This window comes from Truncatella angustata (assembly GCF_020726525.1).
Source record: "Truncatella angustata strain MPI-SDFR-AT-0073 chromosome Unknown BKA67scaffold_6, whole genome shotgun sequence".
Lineage (NCBI taxonomy): Eukaryota > Fungi > Ascomycota > Sordariomycetes > Amphisphaeriales > Sporocadaceae > Truncatella > Truncatella angustata.
The window spans coordinates 1,974,647-1,990,305 of NW_025763386.1; the positions used below are offsets into that span (position 1 = coordinate 1,974,647).

At 49.3% G+C, this 15,659-nt stretch overlaps 5 protein-coding genes across 5 annotated transcripts; 3 read left to right on the forward strand and 2 right to left on the reverse strand.

Annotated features, from left to right (window-relative positions):
• Nucleotides 1–466: 466 nt before the first annotated feature.
• On the forward strand, nt 467–1,818 carry BKA67DRAFT_537916 (glycoside hydrolase superfamily; the record flags this gene model as incomplete). The annotated part of the gene is made up of 2 exons (XM_046100403.1): nt 467–530; nt 593–1,818. 2 exons carry the CDS (start codon nt 467–469, stop codon nt 1,816–1,818), a joined length of 1,290 nt encoding a protein of 429 aa, XP_045956350.1.
• Nucleotides 1,819–3,638: 1,820 nt separating this feature from the next.
• On the reverse strand, nt 3,639–5,245 carry BKA67DRAFT_572817 (uncharacterized protein). The gene is made up of 4 exons (XM_046103315.1): nt 4,971–5,245; nt 4,878–4,891; nt 4,258–4,808; nt 3,639–4,175 (listed from the first exon to the last, which is right to left on the reverse strand). Exons 1-4 carry the CDS (start codon nt 5,096–5,098, stop codon nt 3,741–3,743), a joined length of 1,128 nt encoding a protein of 375 aa, XP_045956351.1. The 5' UTR covers nt 5,099–5,245; the 3' UTR covers nt 3,639–3,740.
• Nucleotides 5,246–5,575: 330 nt separating this feature from the next.
• On the forward strand, nt 5,576–7,434 carry BKA67DRAFT_572821 (uncharacterized protein). The gene is made up of 2 exons (XM_046103316.1): nt 5,576–6,190; nt 6,330–7,434. Exons 1-2 carry the CDS (start codon nt 5,923–5,925, stop codon nt 7,202–7,204), a joined length of 1,143 nt encoding a protein of 380 aa, XP_045956352.1. The 5' UTR covers nt 5,576–5,922; the 3' UTR covers nt 7,205–7,434.
• Nucleotides 7,435–10,200: 2,766 nt separating this feature from the next.
• On the forward strand, nt 10,201–11,456 carry BKA67DRAFT_346072 (ran-interacting Mog1 protein). The gene is made up of 4 exons (XM_046096333.1): nt 10,201–10,482; nt 10,589–10,804; nt 10,961–11,353; nt 11,404–11,456. Exons 1-3 carry the CDS (start codon nt 10,409–10,411, stop codon nt 11,259–11,261), a joined length of 591 nt encoding a protein of 196 aa, XP_045956353.1. The 5' UTR covers nt 10,201–10,408; the 3' UTR covers nt 11,262–11,353; nt 11,404–11,456.
• Nucleotides 11,457–11,712: 256 nt separating this feature from the next.
• On the reverse strand, nt 11,713–13,734 carry BKA67DRAFT_660845 (SprT-like family-domain-containing protein; the record flags this gene model as incomplete). Its single annotated transcript, XM_046107698.1, has 1 exon — nt 11,713–13,734. One exon carries the CDS (start codon nt 13,732–13,734, stop codon nt 11,713–11,715), a length of 2,022 nt encoding a protein of 673 aa, XP_045956354.1.
• Between the last annotated feature and the right edge of the window lie 1,925 nt (nt 13,735–15,659).

Genomic DNA, 15,659 nt, shown 5'->3' on the forward strand with positions numbered 1-15,659 from the left:
TATCAGTCTTGCTAGCTTTCATTCCTCCACGTTTCGCCTCACCTCAACACCATCAAGGGAGGCGCATTCCCACTATGTTCTGGCAACCGCCGAATCTGTCGTGTGACGCTTACTGGGCGGAGTGCCCAGCTGCGTTGTCGGGGCCAACAAGACCCTCATTTATTTACACAAAGTCTCTCCAACCACTATATTCCTTTGTTGTTCCTTTTGTTTCTCCCCCTTTAAGGCTTCATATCGCTTGAGACTAACGGGCAGCTGACAACCTTGGTCGCCTTTGCTGCTTGCAAGTCCATTTTTTGTCCTTGTCGCTCGCTGTCATAGTCATATCTGCTGGCTGTTACTGACTTGTTGCCCCCTTGCAGCTAGTTTGTCATTCGTTATTTGAAGAAGGGGCCGCCATTCCTTGATCCTGAAGAAGAGGAATAAAGATTGAGAGTTTATATCAAACTACGAATATTCTTACAATATGAAGGTCGCATCCCTATCTTTAACTGCTTTAGCACTGCTTCAGTTGTCAGCTGCAGAGCCCAGTAAGTGTCTATTGTTTTCATCATCTCCAGCTCCACGCAACGTCTAATTAATTTATCCGCAGACCGACGGACTGTCCAGCAGAGATATGCTCATCGAAGGGCATTTGCTCCCAAGCGTGGTCAACTGACCATCACAGACTCGTCCATCTCCTCACCCACTGAGGTACCAGAGGTTGTGGTCTATGTTAATCAGTTTGGTAAGCCCATCCGTACTGCGACTGAGATTGTTGTGATTGTTCCAGCCACTACCTCGTCTGCCATCTTGTCCTCGACTCTTGCATACTCCACGTCTGTTAGGGCCTCAGTTGTCTCTGCTGGGACGGCGGCGAAGCCTGAAGCAACCCAGGATGTTTCTACACCGGTTGCCTACGCTACCGCATCCTCTGTATCTGCGCCGAGCTCCACCCCTACTAAGGACTCGGTCTCGAAGGACCCCCAACCGAGTCCATCTACTGCTACATTAGCCCAACCTACCAGTGGCGACACCAACTTGCACGGAATAACATACTCGCCTTACAAGGGGACTGGTGGATGCAAGTCTGCATCCGAGGTCGATGCCGACTTTGCCGTCTTTGCTGAGGACCATGGGGTTGTTCGCCTTTATGGCGTCGACTGTAACCAGGTTGCGACGGCCTATGCTGCAGCCAAGAAGTACGGCAACAAGCTCTTCCTTGGTATCTTCGACATCAGTGTTGTCGAATCGGCCGTCTCTACCATCGCCGCTGGTGTCAAAAATGACTGGAGCATCGTCGATACCGTCAGCGTTGGAAATGAGTTGGTCAACAATGGTGCAAAAACCTCTGCTCAAGTTGTAGCCGCTATCAACCAAGCCCGTACTGCATTGCGGAGCAACGGCTACCAAGGTCCAGTCGTCACTGTCGATACATTTGTCGCGGCGATCAACCATCCCGAACTTTGCAACGAATCCGACTACTGCGCTGTTAACGTCCATCCTTTCTTCGACCCTAACACAGGTGCAGATCAGGCAGGTTCCTTTGTCGCCAATCAAATAAAGCGTATTCGCAGCAAACTTTCTGATTCTAGCAAACGCATTGTTGTCACTGAGACGGGCTGGCCTTGGAAGGGCGAGGCCAATGGTGCTGCCGTTCCTAGCTTGGACAACCAAGCCGTGGCAATCACCTCCATTCAAGGCTCTTTCTCCAGCAATCCTGCAGATTGCATCATGTTCACCGCTTTCAACGACCCGTGGAAGCAGGCCGATGCTGGGACGTTTTTTGCCGAGCAATATTGGGGCATGAGAGGTCGATACTCGGCCGCGGACAGGTAGGAGATACACGGGTTTCTCCTCAGCCGACTTTTTGACAGTTTCGTTCTACTTCATACTTTGCATATTCGGGTTGATGGAAAAGCAGCTGGCTGGACTTGATATAGGCATTGGGGGCAAGCACACCCCAGGCTGTCATTCCTTTTTATTTTTATTTTTTTTATTCATGATGATGCGAGATGGCAGTCGCAGTCTCTAAACAATGATCACAAGAAACGAACAAAATGCAAATGCTTTTTTTTCCTTAGGACTTTCTACCCTGGGAACATATCCCAGCCACATTTGATGGTACAAACATAGTTTTCTCCAGTGAAGTGACTTAAAGTGGAGGCATCTCCTCTGTTCCATAATGTTGTGTCTGCAGAATATGATGCTAAATGATCTCATTTCGATTCTTGCTTAGTACCAGCTTACACGGAACGCACCTGTGAAATATATCGCTCTACAAGACGCCATCCTGTTTTCCCTTGACAGATGAGTAGTATTTGTGATATTAAACAACCAATCCATTAAGGGAGGCAAATTATCCTTTCATGTATATAATATATGCCCCCTTACCTACGTAATATAGCTCACTAGCCAGCTGTCTTTACTGAGCCCACAACATCACTTATAGGTAGAACTAAGGACGTAATAACAAAAAAGATCAAAATTTTAATAATAAAAAAGACAAGAAGGACAATCCAAGGTCTCAGCCAGCACCCATTCCTGTCTTCGCGAGGCTCCGCAACCTGGAGCTGCCTCCTCCTCTGCCCCCCGAAGTACGCACGCTGTCTGTCGTGGTTGGAAATTGTCCGGTAGGATATGGAAGCTTCAGAGTAGATGCCCCGTAGAGAACACCAGCCAGAACTCGGAGATGAAAAAGATTCTTGTTCCACGTGTGATCATTATTTGGGACAGGTTCGAGATTGTGCGGGGTGGGATGGTGCATTCCGCCAATACATCACACCCTCTCCGTCGTGTCCAGCCGGCACGAAGCCTCGGCTCGCTCTCTTCCCAGAGCTGTAGGTCCTGCTGTGAGAACAGCATTACCTCGTACTAGAACGGCTGGTTTCTATAGGCCTTCTGGAGTAGTAAGGCACTGGCTGCTAGTGAGGCATTCGGCTGTACCGGTCATCAACCAAGAGAGTTTCCAGGCCTCCAAAGATCTCTACAACACTCGCCTCGCTGTTAATCGGCAGGCGTGCCCTGCGTTGGCCATCGACACTTCATGTGCCTGCGGCTGCCCCCGCTCCAGGGCTTGTACGTCAACTACAGTTTGAATGCCGTAGTAGTATTGTCCAATCTACAGTCATTCCACACGACCGAATTCCCGTCCGCCTTTCCCTATTGATAGCTCGTAGACTACTGTGTGTTATACTCTACTAAACCAAGGTCTGACGTGTTTTGTTTCAATGATGTGTAGGGACTGAAATAGGGCACTGCAAAACCGGAGGGAAGAAACGCCCACAATTCCAGTATAGAACTACACGGAGGTCTGAAAGGGGTTTCCTCCGAAATAGCAGTCATGGCCAAGGTTTATGAGATGGGCCAGAGGAGAATTGTTCATGACAAGTGACGGTGCGTGTCAAAAGACAGAGAAATGGGGCGGTTTAAGGTAGTCTCCCTTGCGTAGTTCCTGAACCAATTTGGTACGAGACAAAAAGAATGCTGAACAACTAGTTGGTCTTGCTGTTTTTGGGCCGGGGCACCGCCAACAAGAGCGGTTATTGCGCCTTTCTGACTAATAAACCCACGCGTTTGGATGTTGTTTTGACTACTTGAGAGCATCAGAATTCATGGCGCCCATCAGGGGGAAGAGCACAGCCGGATAAAAGGTGAACTCGAATGCACTTTTCACTGGTTATTAAAGCAAGGAAACCGTAAGTCTAGGTGTATATGTACAAACACATGAGTTTCTCTCTTTTGCCCCTGTGAAGGTTAATCTACAGCTCATCCGTAACATGAATGTACTTTCTGTCTTCCCTCTTCTCCTTTTCTGTGGCCGGGGGGAGATCGTAGAATGAGGAGCTCCGGTATCCTTGAAGGTAGTGGTAAGTAAAGTCCTTGATGTCGCCAGGGGTGATGCCGAGGTCCTTGAAGGTCTTGGCAGTCTGGTCAATCTCCTGGTCGATGAACTCCATCTCGATGGCCTCGGCGTTGAGGATGGGCCACCAGATAACCTTGTTCAGGAGCTGTGCGACGGGCTTCAGGATGGCCTTGGGGACGTTGATGTGTCTGCGCTTCTTGAAGATCTCGCGGTCCACAAGCTCGGCGATCTCCTCTGTCGAGTACTCGGTGGGGCCGTAGAGCTCATACGTCTGCCCGGCGGTGGTGTCGTCGTAGAGCATCTGCTCAAGAGCCTTACCGAGGTCGATGGACTGCGGAGAGGTCAGTTGCCGTCTCGGGACAAGGCAAGTTGAAGACAAGACAGAGAGAATCAGGGCAACAAAGGAGACTTACGTGTACTGGCGAGTACCTCTCCTGCATGTTGTTGGAAGTGAAGAGGTTGGCTGGGGTCGCCAGGCGGATCAGGAGGTTGTCCTCGAAGCCGAAGATGGGTGCTGGCCTGACAATGGTGGTCTCGGGGAAGATGCTCCGTGCGACCTGCTCGCTCTTGCCCTTGGTGGCAAAGAATTCCGAGGGGGAGTCGGGGTTGGCGTTGTAGGAGGAGACGTGGATGTAACGGTCGACATCGTACTTGGCGACGGCGTCGACGATGCGCTCGGTGCCCTGCACGTGGACGTCGTCAAGACTGTAGTTCTTGGTGGGGTATGTTCTGCCGATGAGGTTGTAGACGACGTCGGAGTGCCGGACGCTGGCCTCGATGGACTCCGTGTTGTAGAGGTCGTACTCGACGAAGTTGACTCGGCCCAAGTCACCGGTGACCTTGAGATGGCGCTTGGCCATCTCGTCCCTGAAGGGAATGACGACGTGGCATCCTTGACGGGCTAGCCTGTTGACGATGTATCGGCCCAATTGACCGGTTGCGCCAAATACGGTGGCAGTGTGGCCTAGACATGGAGTTGGTTAGAGACCGTCTGTGTTCCGGTTTTGGATTGGACGAGGGTCTGCTGGCATACCTCCGAGCGAGTGTCTATATGTATAGGAGGAACGGGTCAGTTCTGTCTTGTGCCATGGCATAGATGGGGAGGGGGAAGGGGAAAAGGACATACCGGCCACCCTGCTGTCGTAGAATGGGCTTGCCGGTACGTGTGATGGTTACGTCGGCAATGGACCTTCGCTGAGTGAAATTGAGGGCAAGTCTGGTGCTAGACCGCGCAGCGGCCGGAAAGGAGGCCATTTCTTGCGATTGCTCTGGACTGCAAGAATGGCAGCGACCTTTCCAATTCCTGTCAGAAGCGTTGAGCGATGGGCAATTGAAGCTATCACAACAGGATGGTACCGGTATTTGGCTGCTGCTATGCGATGAGCTTCACGCCTTGAATTGAGACCCGGTCTGCCTGCCACTTTGACCGGCCCGCCAAGCCCGCCAATCACCGCCAGCTGATTTGAGGGCGTGAGTGCATGGAGCTTCAGCCACAATACAGTTTGTCGTTGTCTATGTGACTATGTTAACCTACCGCTAGGTTACATACATCCGTCCACGAGCGTCGAAGCACAAAGGTCAGCTGTGGCTTACGCACCCTATCTCACCCAGCGACCCCATTCAGGACATTAGGTAGTCTTCCCGTGGGTTAGGTACGGAAGTAAGTGAAGGCAGGCACCCAAGGCACCTAACCTACTGTAATCAAAGTCTCCAGCACGCGCCTCCCCCCCCCCATCAGGCTACAGACCAGCCGCGTTTGCACTCACTCCAGTTCCAGCTCCAGCTCTTGTAGCCTCCGAGATACCCACGTTACTTACTTACTTACGTATGTATGTAGGTACATGTGCTGTAGGCCGTGTTCTATCTTAGTGGCACATCATCATATTGTGACATCGTCTCCCCCGGAGCTTTCACCACAGCTACAGTCCATCATCACAACGTCTTCCACGCCCCTCCCCGACAACCCTACATATTTTAAACAATCCCGCTCCTTGCGCATAACTCTCAGCTTTCGATCAGACTAGGGGCCAAGTACATCCAGCAAGCAAGCAAGCAAACAAACAAACATCCACGGCACCATGAATGTCGACACCATTTCCGATTTCCTCGCCGATCAGCGCGACGAAGCTCCCGAAGAGCTCCAGGGCCTCATCATCCAGTTCGAGAACTTGTGGGAGCGAAAGTTATGGCACCAGCTCACCGATGCCCTCGTCGAATTCTTCGAGAACCCCGCCAGTCAAAAGCAACGCCTACAGTTCTACAAGGTCTTCATCCTCAAGTTTGCCGACAAGATCAACCAGATCAAGCTGGTCGATCTAGGTCTCAAGGCCGCCGCCGCATGCAAAGGTATATCCCATAGCTTCCTCATCCTCCTCCTCCTCCTCTTCTTCTTCTTCTTCTTCTTCTTCTTCTTCTTGTTTTATATTTGCATCTATTTTTATCCTCTGACCGAATACGCATTGACCAATAACTGACCCAACAGCAGACGACGATGAGAGATTGTCCTTCCTTGAAGATCTCGCCAAAAGGGTCGACAACGAGAGCTCACAAGACGCCTTCGTCTACGCCACCATCTTCGTTGGTCTCATCAAGTTGCGCGTGGACGATGATGAGGGTGCCAGGAAAGATCTCGACAAGGCAGAGAAGATCCTCGACACGTTCGACAGCGTTGAGACAAAAGTTCACGCCTCCTTCTACCGCACAAATGCAATGTATTACAACTCCGTCAGCGACTACGCCTCCTACTACCGCAACGCTCTGCTCTACCTTGCCTGCATAGATCTCAAGGACTTGTCCGACAAGGAGCGCAAGCAAAGGGCCTATGAGCTGGGCATCGCTGCCCTCGTCTCCGACTCCATCTACAACTTCGGCGAGCTGCTACAACACCCCATTCTGGCCTCTCTATCGGGCGATGCTGACTGGTTACGCCAACTTCTCATTGCCTTCAACCGAGGCGACCTGGTAGCTTACGACAAGCTCTCCGGCAACATCAAGTCAAATGAGCTACTCGCTGATAACGAGCAAGAAATCAGACAAAAGATCTACCTAACAGCTCTGACCGAGGCCGTCTTCCGGCGGCCCCCTCATCAGCGCGCCATGACCTTTGACGACATCTCCGCCGACACAAGAGTTCGTCCTAACGAGATTGAGCACTTGGTCATGAAGGCCCTAAGTTTGGGTCTGGTGAGAGGCACAATTGATGAAGTCGACAAGCTCGTCAATTTCACCTGGGTTCAACCCCGTGTCCTCGACATGACTCAAATCGCCAGCATGAGCGCGAGGCTGGGTGAGTGGGGTGAGAACGTGAACAAGCTGGGCAACTGGATCGAGGCCACAGGCCAGGATATCTGGGCACCGTAAACTCTAACAACGTCTTGTTAATGTATGATGATGATAAAACGGCTTGCCAACTACAAGGCGGGCACAGGCATGGACTTATGGCTGGCTGAAGCTGATTAGGAGCCTGGTCTGGCGTAATTCTGGTCTGTAAGATAGATACCATAGACGATCATCCCCGGGTTATGGCTGGGGTGAGAAAAGCATAATGCAGAGCGCATTGCCCCGTCAGAGCATGCATTGCCTATCATGAATCTCACGTCGCCTCACGCAGTGAATGTACAATGCTCGCTGTCTATGCCGAAACTTCAATGAGTGATCTGTTTGTTGTAGACAGGTACACGGTTCTAATGCTTCCTCCTTGATATTGTGGCTGCCGTTGAAGGCTTGAAGACCCAATCCGGCACAGGCAAATGCGTTTTGAAGGCGCCGACTGGCATATCATCCGAGGTTCGGGGGTTGGCGTTTGCCTGTAATAACATGTATTGGGACCACCAGCAGTATCAGTGGTGGAGGGAATGCGAACACCTGTGTAGCTACCATGGATGTGTGTAGGTGGTATGTTATAGGGACACTCTGGTCGGCACTACAGATGAACGTAGGATACATGAACTACTGCAGCGGTCTGGATTTCTGCGCCGCTACCCAGGCTTCAAGTGCAAGTTCTTACTGAGAGAACATGAGGAGAAGTCGGCGTATACTGAAGTCAATGTGTCCACGTACGACGACCGACGAAACAGAGAATAGCACGGACTTGATTGCCCAAGTTGCATAGATCCTAATCAGAGTTGCGTAATTGTAACGAAGCCTCACAAGCGCCGGTTTGTTCAAAAATGCTATAGCTAATACCGGGGGAAAGTGGTGTGGTAGACAGAGGTGTTCGTCCGTGGACTCTAGTGATGTAGTCGTATCTAATGGTGACCCAAAAGACTTGTTGCCTAAGGGCCCATTTGGGATAGTGTATCAAATGTTTTATTGTAAGCGAAAATCAAAGCTATTTACCATCAACATTTTGTGCTATCGTGTTGGGTTCATAGCTCACCTTTTATGTTCCGCTGCCATTGTGAATGCCTTGGTAACGTCCATTCCAAGTAGCTCATCACAATCCATGTATCACAATTAGCTAATATACTATTCTATGTGTCAAAATGAGTACTGTAATGGCATCCGTTATCAATCAAACGGAACGAACTAGCAATTTGGTGTCCTGCAGTAAACTCGCTATGGTGCCTGGTATGTCTGAGCCACTTGACTGACAAGTATACCACCTTCTTTCCCTTACCTATATATGCCTACAGGAGTATCTCGACATATTTCCAGTATCTAACAAAGGATACGTCATAGAGTGGCACTAGGAAGGTTACGAAGAAGGACAAACCGGTAAAGGAAGTAAGCTTCCTCTAACCTTGCAGTCCGAAATGTCTATTCATACGCTTGGTTGATCCATAGGCTTGGTCCATTGAAACGTTTGCCCCACAATGATTCGGAGCCCAGTGCCTCATAGACATTGGAATGTGTCATTGGTCTTTCATTACTGCCTGGCGGGGTATGTTTTATTGAAGCCTCTAGCTTGTCCTGGGGCAGGAAGGTGGGTGTTCTGTGGTTTCTTCACAGTATCTAGTCTACAAGTACGATGAATACCGTGACTAATGGCGAAATATATTAACAGACTTGCGGCTCTGCTTTAACTACCAAGTATCTCGTTGCGGCCCGGGGAGTCCTTATGCCAAGCTTTTTGGTGACATATGACCCAGGGTAACTGGTTGAATCAAGACGATCACGCTCCATGGTCGGAGAGAGGTTGGAGAGATTTGAATAACTTTCGGCGACCATGGAGCGCCTTGAGTTGTGATTTTGAAGTGTCAATATGTTAGACTTGGATGAAGAACTTATGGTAACTCTGAAAGCAAGGCAGACACTTCCTCTCCTTGCTCTCTCCAAAAGAACATGGCACAGGAGTGTAGATGCCTCGGATTTGACGCTCGGGATTACTTCGGCATACGATGCTGAAGTCCTCACCCACCAGCTCTACCGAAGCACTAATATATATAGAAATAGATGACAAATTTCTTGGAGCTAACGAGTGATCTGGACAACCGAACCATTGCCTTTTACCATGATTCGCTAGAGATCTGCCGTTGAGATGCTCCTTTCTCTATCTTTGGAACCAATTCTCTGCGCATCAGCAGATTGATTTTTGCATGGTTGCTCAGCGGATGTGGTGTGTCGTTACCACAAATGCTGAGATCATACAATTTGGCTTAGTGGCAGGCGGGAACCAATGCAGCGGGAACAAAACGGGCCCAATTTCTTCTTTGGTTGGCGTCGACCATTCAATCCGTTCTTTTGGGTAGGTTATCCTTTTCAAAGAGACAACACCACTGACTACCAAAAACACTGTGTCAGTCACATGGTGGATGGACCATAGAATGGGCTACGGATATCTTCACGTGGGTGTATTTCTGTTTCGAACGATTCATGGCCAGCATGCACGGTATCTGTCTGTCATCTAAAGGGAGGAGGATGGTGGATGAACGAGGTGCCAATGCCGGTACGAAATGGCAGCAGACGTACAATAGCAGTACGAACTCCAGCAATACGCCGAAGGTCTCTTTTTTTCTTTCTATCATATTTTTTATTAATATTTTCTGTGTTCTTTTTTGTCCTTTCATTTAATAAAAGCTCATCTAAAGCGACAGCCAGACAAGCCCAGAACGAACCCCAACTTGCTTCCTTGATGCACTTGTCGTTGGAGTTTAGGGTGCCGTCTGAAAGATCAGGCTCCATAATACGGTCCCAGTCACAGAAATAGCTGCAAGAGTCATTTGGTTCTCACCCTTAGCTTTGAATAAACACAATACAATCCAACAGTCGAAATCATCACTACAGGTATGGATGGGTATTTCTGCTCAACGGTAATTTGTTGGACCCCCTGCAGAGTAGTGGTAGAGCAGTGAGAATCATCATAATCTTTAGGCGTCCTGGTAACTACACATTTCCATGTAAACCTGCTTTCATGGTGACACATGTTGAATAAGTTAAAGGTCATGGACTTTTTATTAAGCTGAGTTCACCCCGCGAGCGACCAACAAGACCCCACCTCAACCTGCTGCGTCATTGTAGCTTCCTTCAGTGCATCTGCAACGGAAACCTGATGAGGCTTCAAATTACTATCTTCACATTTCTTCAATTTCTGCCACCGATATACACCCTTCAAAGCTTCCCAGCATGTCTTACAAGACTGTACCACTCTACGGTGGCGCAATCGTCGTTTCGCTACCCGACCAGTTTGCCGATGTCAGGTATGATTTTCCTCGATGCGCGCTGGCCCTGTGCATATTGCGCCAGTCACGTCAATCTCACCCAAGGGACCCCGTTACACAACTGACACAAACCCCCCACCCACAGCCGACTGCGCGAAGTCCCCGATCACCAAGAAGTCTGGATCGACAAAGATGGCTTCACAAGCATCGTCTTTGAGATCAACGAGCGAGTGGGCGAGAAAGGCACCGGTCCCGAGATCGACGGTCGTGCCTTGACACGACATCTGGAGGATGTAGTTGAAGAGGATATTGACCGGCTCAAAGTCTGGAATACCACGCCGACACTCTTTTCGCGCCTCGAGTACGTGGAAGCATCTTTTCTTTACCCTTTGACAAAGTCCGATCCATCGTGTGTCGATCCACGCTCGTCGTGTTCCGTGTTCCGTGTTCCATGTTCCATGTCCCATGTTCCAGCAGGTACATGCCTGGGCAATGCCTGTCGCTAACTGCCCAACAGCGAGAACGTCCCAGCATATACGCTCATCGCTACCATAACACCGAAATCGAGCTCGGACAAGGACCGAAAGTCTGCGCCCGACTTCACTGCACTAATCATGACCCTGGTGCGGCTTGAGCGTGAGATGACAGACTTTCTCATCACCATCAATGTGCCTCACATCAAAGGCGAATACGACGAGGACGATATCGATTTGGAGTTGGGCAAACAAGGAAAGTTAATAGGCGATGCAGTCGATTATGCCGCTAAGATCTGGGAGACCTTCAAGGTCAAGGACTGGAATTTGTTCAGTGAGGTATAGCCTAGCACGGATAAGACTAGGAGCAGGCCTGTCTTTTATGTCTGGAATGACAAGTTTGGCAAACTTTTGGATGGATTACGAAATGAACGAATGTAACTTGTGACTTTGGACTGTCTTGAGCTGCAGACTGATATCTTCTAAGAATGCTAGGTCACATGTTCATGCATGTGTATATCTGCGTTGCGTCGATTGTACAACGGTAAAACGCCGATTTCCTTTCCCGACGTCAAGAGTAGATTTTAAAGATTGAGGGTGTGGTATTGTAAATAAGGTCATTTCTATAATGCGCTCTATTCCCCAAGATGCCAATGCAGAACTCCTCTATATGAAGCGAAACTCCAAGCAATGCATACACTGACTGACTGTTATTTCAGAACGGATGATGGACATTTCCATGTCGAAGCCGCAACGGTTTACTTGACGAAACCGGGAGCACTGACATAGTTCAAGGTCAGTCAGATATCACGTCTGTGACCGCCAGCTCCTCAAACTCAACTTCCAGATCTTTAAGGTCGTTGCCGGGAGTGCTGGTTTCCATCCTTTTCGTTTCCTGGTGAGCTTTCCAGCGTGTGGAGACAGTGGCCATCATTTCCTTGAAACTCAGTGCCCTGCCCTCAGCTTTCAGCACCTTCATTTCTGTGCTCACAAACTCCTGGTACGCACTCTTTCCTTTGCCACGGGCTCTTGGGACAGGCTTGACCTGCTCCAACGTGCCTCGGCACCGTCCGCACCTTTGCTTGAGAGGATCCACGCTCTTTGAGTGTCGCTTGACCTCGGTTGCGCAGTCGCTACAGCGCCAGATGAATTTGAAGTCGATCTCGTAGTTGTGTTTCGTGGTCACCTCGATCCCTCGGTCTTTGAACTCATCCATGCACTTGCTACCCCATGACTTGAACTCTGCTCCGTGTGCAAACTTGGGCTTGCCATTGAGCATAAAGACTGCGAGATGACAAAACTCGTGCGCAACTGTGTTGAGTAGGTCCTCCTCGTTGCTCAAAACCTTGGCGGCCAGTTCGATGAAGCCTTCGTGCCGGCGCTCCCTTGTCGATTTGAATGAGCCATCCGGCTGCTGAACGTTGGTGGTCGTTTCCTTACACTTCCAGTGAGCTCTGCCAGCCGTGGTTTGTAACGAGGTAGACCACTTGATGCGCAACCCTCCTGTAGCTTCCGTCAGCTTAGACAGCTGACCGGTCGTGATGCGTTCATCTAGCTCGTGCAGGAATTCCTGCGCCACTTTCTCCTTGGCCTGGTCGAACATCTTTTTTGCATCCCGCTTCTCTGGGCTGGCCCCGTACTTTTTCTTCAGCAATTCTATGTTGGAAGTGCCAGCCATCAGGTCAACCTTTCTGGGGCCGCGTTTGGGAGGCGAGTGCTGGTCGACCCACTCGTTCTGTATCTCAACATCCCAAAATTCTTTATGCTCGGCTTTCCATGGAGAAGGTGGAATTTTGGTTGCTTTAAATGGTGACTGTTGCAATGACTTCTTAGGAGTGACTGGATTGAGTTGTGTTTGCGGCTTGGCATCAGGTGAATTATCCAGATCGTCAGCATAGAGCTTTAATTTTTGAAAATCATTTCCGAGGCTCTCTGTTATAGGGTTGCTCTTTCTGGATCTTACCCCTGGGGTCTGAGGGACGGTTTGTGTTTTGTCCATGCTGTGAGCTCGCTTGTTATCCTTTGCCGGTGATTTGTTCGATTGTGTCTGCCTTTTCGGTGGCTCTTTTGGTGGCGATAGTCGGACTAGTCCTCTTGATTTGGTACCGGGACTTTTTGATCGCCTGGGTTTGGTCAAGGACCCGGATTCTGATGGCGATTCGTAATTCGAGTCTGACTCCACGTTCTCAGACAACGCAGTCACAAACTCCGACTCATCATCATTACTTGAGTGTCCTTGGCCTTCCAGCTCCTCCCCTTCAGAGAGAATTGCCGATATCTCCAGCGTCTCCTCAGTGGTCCGCGTGTTGTCGCTTAATTCAGTGACCGATAGTAGAACCTCGGTCTTGACCCGGCTTTCCGCACGTTTCCTTACCAGCTTCTCCGCAGCAGGTTTGGCTCGTATTCTCCTCCGCACAAAAACGTCGTCGTCAGACTCTTGGGTGCTGTCCTCTAATTCTTGTGAGGGGCATATTGATATGTCCGATGTGTTCCTCTTGGTCTCCCGGCTGCTAACACGAGACGACCTTGATCTGGATTCTGCAGTATCTTCGCTCCATTTTCGGAAGAGCGGATTGTCCAATGCCTGCGAGTCGCCCAATTTCCGTCGCCTCAGCGGAGTTCCTCTAAACGACAGTTCTGAGAGCTTTGACTTCCCGAGAAGGCTTGCTGGTGGTTCGCTTGATGGTACATTCTCCTTGTCTGTTATGCTTGGCTTTGTGTCCTTCGCCGCTGGCATCTTTTGTCTAACGCGCTTTGCAACAACCTTTAGTGGCGGGAATTCGTCCTCGCTATTTGATTCATATAATAATCTAGCCATGGTTCCTGCAGAATGAATTACTTTCTGAAGTGATTTTCGACCAAATGAAAACGCGAATAGTTTTGCACCTAATCAAACTAATAACACATCCGTGAAGATGCGGGTCGGTTGGAGGGGCAACGAAGCCGCTTCAACCCTTCATTCGACAACTAACTCGCACGTCCACACTTTCGTCTCGGTGCATACTAGTAATTGCTACACTGCACTTCTGATTTTGCTCCGAATTCAATAAAAATAACATTGAATAATGAGCTTCGACTTTCTATGGCGGTACGTTTGGAAAGATTGAGAGCTGATATAAGTTCTCTTCAATCATCACCTAAGAATGTAGGCCACCAGCACCCCCTTCCCCTTCGGCAGATTAGAAAAAGAATACGGCTAGGTGAAAGGAACGTATTGCTATGAACGTCATGATGTGGTACTATTCTAGAGAGCGGTGCCATAGCGTTAGCATACAGGCTCCATTGATGGCAACAACCGCCACAATGTCTAGAAAGGTAAAAAGCCTGTGTGCATTGTTATCTGGACATGATGCGAAATCGTCATTCCCTGGCGTCCTAACATAACTCACTCGAGGTTTACGGAAATATTACCCAACGGAGTAATATATCAGCTACTAGTCATTTGGCCAGGCACTCGGGCTTTATGTCTTTTTGGACAGTCGTTTATTTATGCTTAGCCCCTTCTCATTATCTTCTTGTATTATAGACCACGACTTGATATTTCGACACTGAACTACCAAGGCAATAATGCCAACATTATATGCTTCGGATGCGTTTGTTTTGTATCCCATGATTACAATATGTGGTCATTATTACCATTTATAGCAGAACTAAGTTTGCATTAAAGTACTATCGTTAGACGATAGCGGGCGGCATATATAATCATGCGTACATGTATGATTATAACATCAGGCATTTGTCTTGTCCACAACGCTTGGCATCACCAGCATTTACTTTGATCGCGCGCGTGTATATGATCGCACGTAGGAAAGAAAAGGGTACCGCGATACTGGAAAGTAGACAATCGACTTGGCCTACATGATTTTAGTAACTGTTAACCCTGATGGTGATATACCATCAGAAGGTACTGCGCGGTTGGTATCTGAGCAAAATACTGCTCGAGTCGTATCTTGTCCACTATGTAGGAGTTACGCAAACTTCGCAACACCAGCTCCACCAGATTCCCTGGCGGATGTTATTTTCGAGGCGCGTTGAGAGATGGTATCATATAGTTCCGTGGCAATAGTTCCCTGGTCCCACAACTTCAGACATAAGGTACTCGGCCTTGACTATTTACGTACCATAAGGAAGGAATGGATTCCCGGTGAAATTGGCAAATGAATGGCAACATAAGTGAAGAAAAGATCCACCAAACGGAAATACAAACGAAGTCTCACCATCTCGGCTTGAAATGAGGAGCACGAGCAATTGCCGCGATTTATTCAAATCTGCTCAAAGTTCTGATGTTAAGCTGGCTGACAAGCTCAGTCTGCTCAAATTTGCTGTAGTATGCGAAGCATTTCACACTACTAACTACCACCACAAGCACGCTTCAATCCCGAATTTGACTTGCGCACACTGCGCCAGGTCACCTCATGCGTGCAAGTATGGCCTTCACCGCACACCTCGGCGGTGGCACGAATAGGGCCCACAAAATGCAATCCCCGGACTTTCTGATTTCTCAGCACCACGATGCGTGCGCAGCCCTACCATTGCGGCTGAGTCGCAGCGTTATTAGAGGAGCTACAATGACTAGACGTGTAATCCAGACTGTAAATGAATTGCTCAAGCCCTTGTAGAAATTTGAAAGTGGCCCATCAAGTGGATGCGAAGGCAAGGACAAACGGTGCTGTGACGAGTCACTGATCCACTGACCAGACTTGCCTGTGGAAGCTTTTCCTCGACGGGCTCCGAACCGTCAAA

Bases quoted from the DNA above. Each gene is read 5' to 3' on its own strand.
- BKA67DRAFT_572817 (XM_046103315.1), bottom strand. From the start codon at position 5,098: ATGGCCTCCTTTCCGGCCGCTGCGCGGTCTAGCACCAGACTTGCCCTC. The intron at 4,176-4,257 runs GTAAGTCTCCTT...ACCTCTCCGCAG, and splicing joins AGAGGTACTCGCCAGTACAC to TCCATCGACCTCGGTAAGGC.
- BKA67DRAFT_572821 (XM_046103316.1), top strand. From the start codon at position 5,923: ATGAATGTCGACACCATTTCCGATTTCCTCGCCGATCAGCGCGACGAA. The intron at 6,191-6,329 runs GTATATCCCATA...ACCCAACAGCAG, and splicing joins GGCCGCCGCCGCATGCAAAG to ACGACGATGAGAGATTGTCC.
- BKA67DRAFT_346072 (XM_046096333.1), top strand. From the start codon at position 10,409: ATGTCTTACAAGACTGTACCACTCTACGGTGGCGCAATCGTCGTTTCG. The intron at 10,483-10,588 runs GTATGATTTTCC...CCCCACCCACAG, and splicing joins GACCAGTTTGCCGATGTCAG to CCGACTGCGCGAAGTCCCCG. The intron at 10,805-10,960 runs GTACGTGGAAGC...ACTGCCCAACAG, and splicing joins ACACTCTTTTCGCGCCTCGA to CGAGAACGTCCCAGCATATA.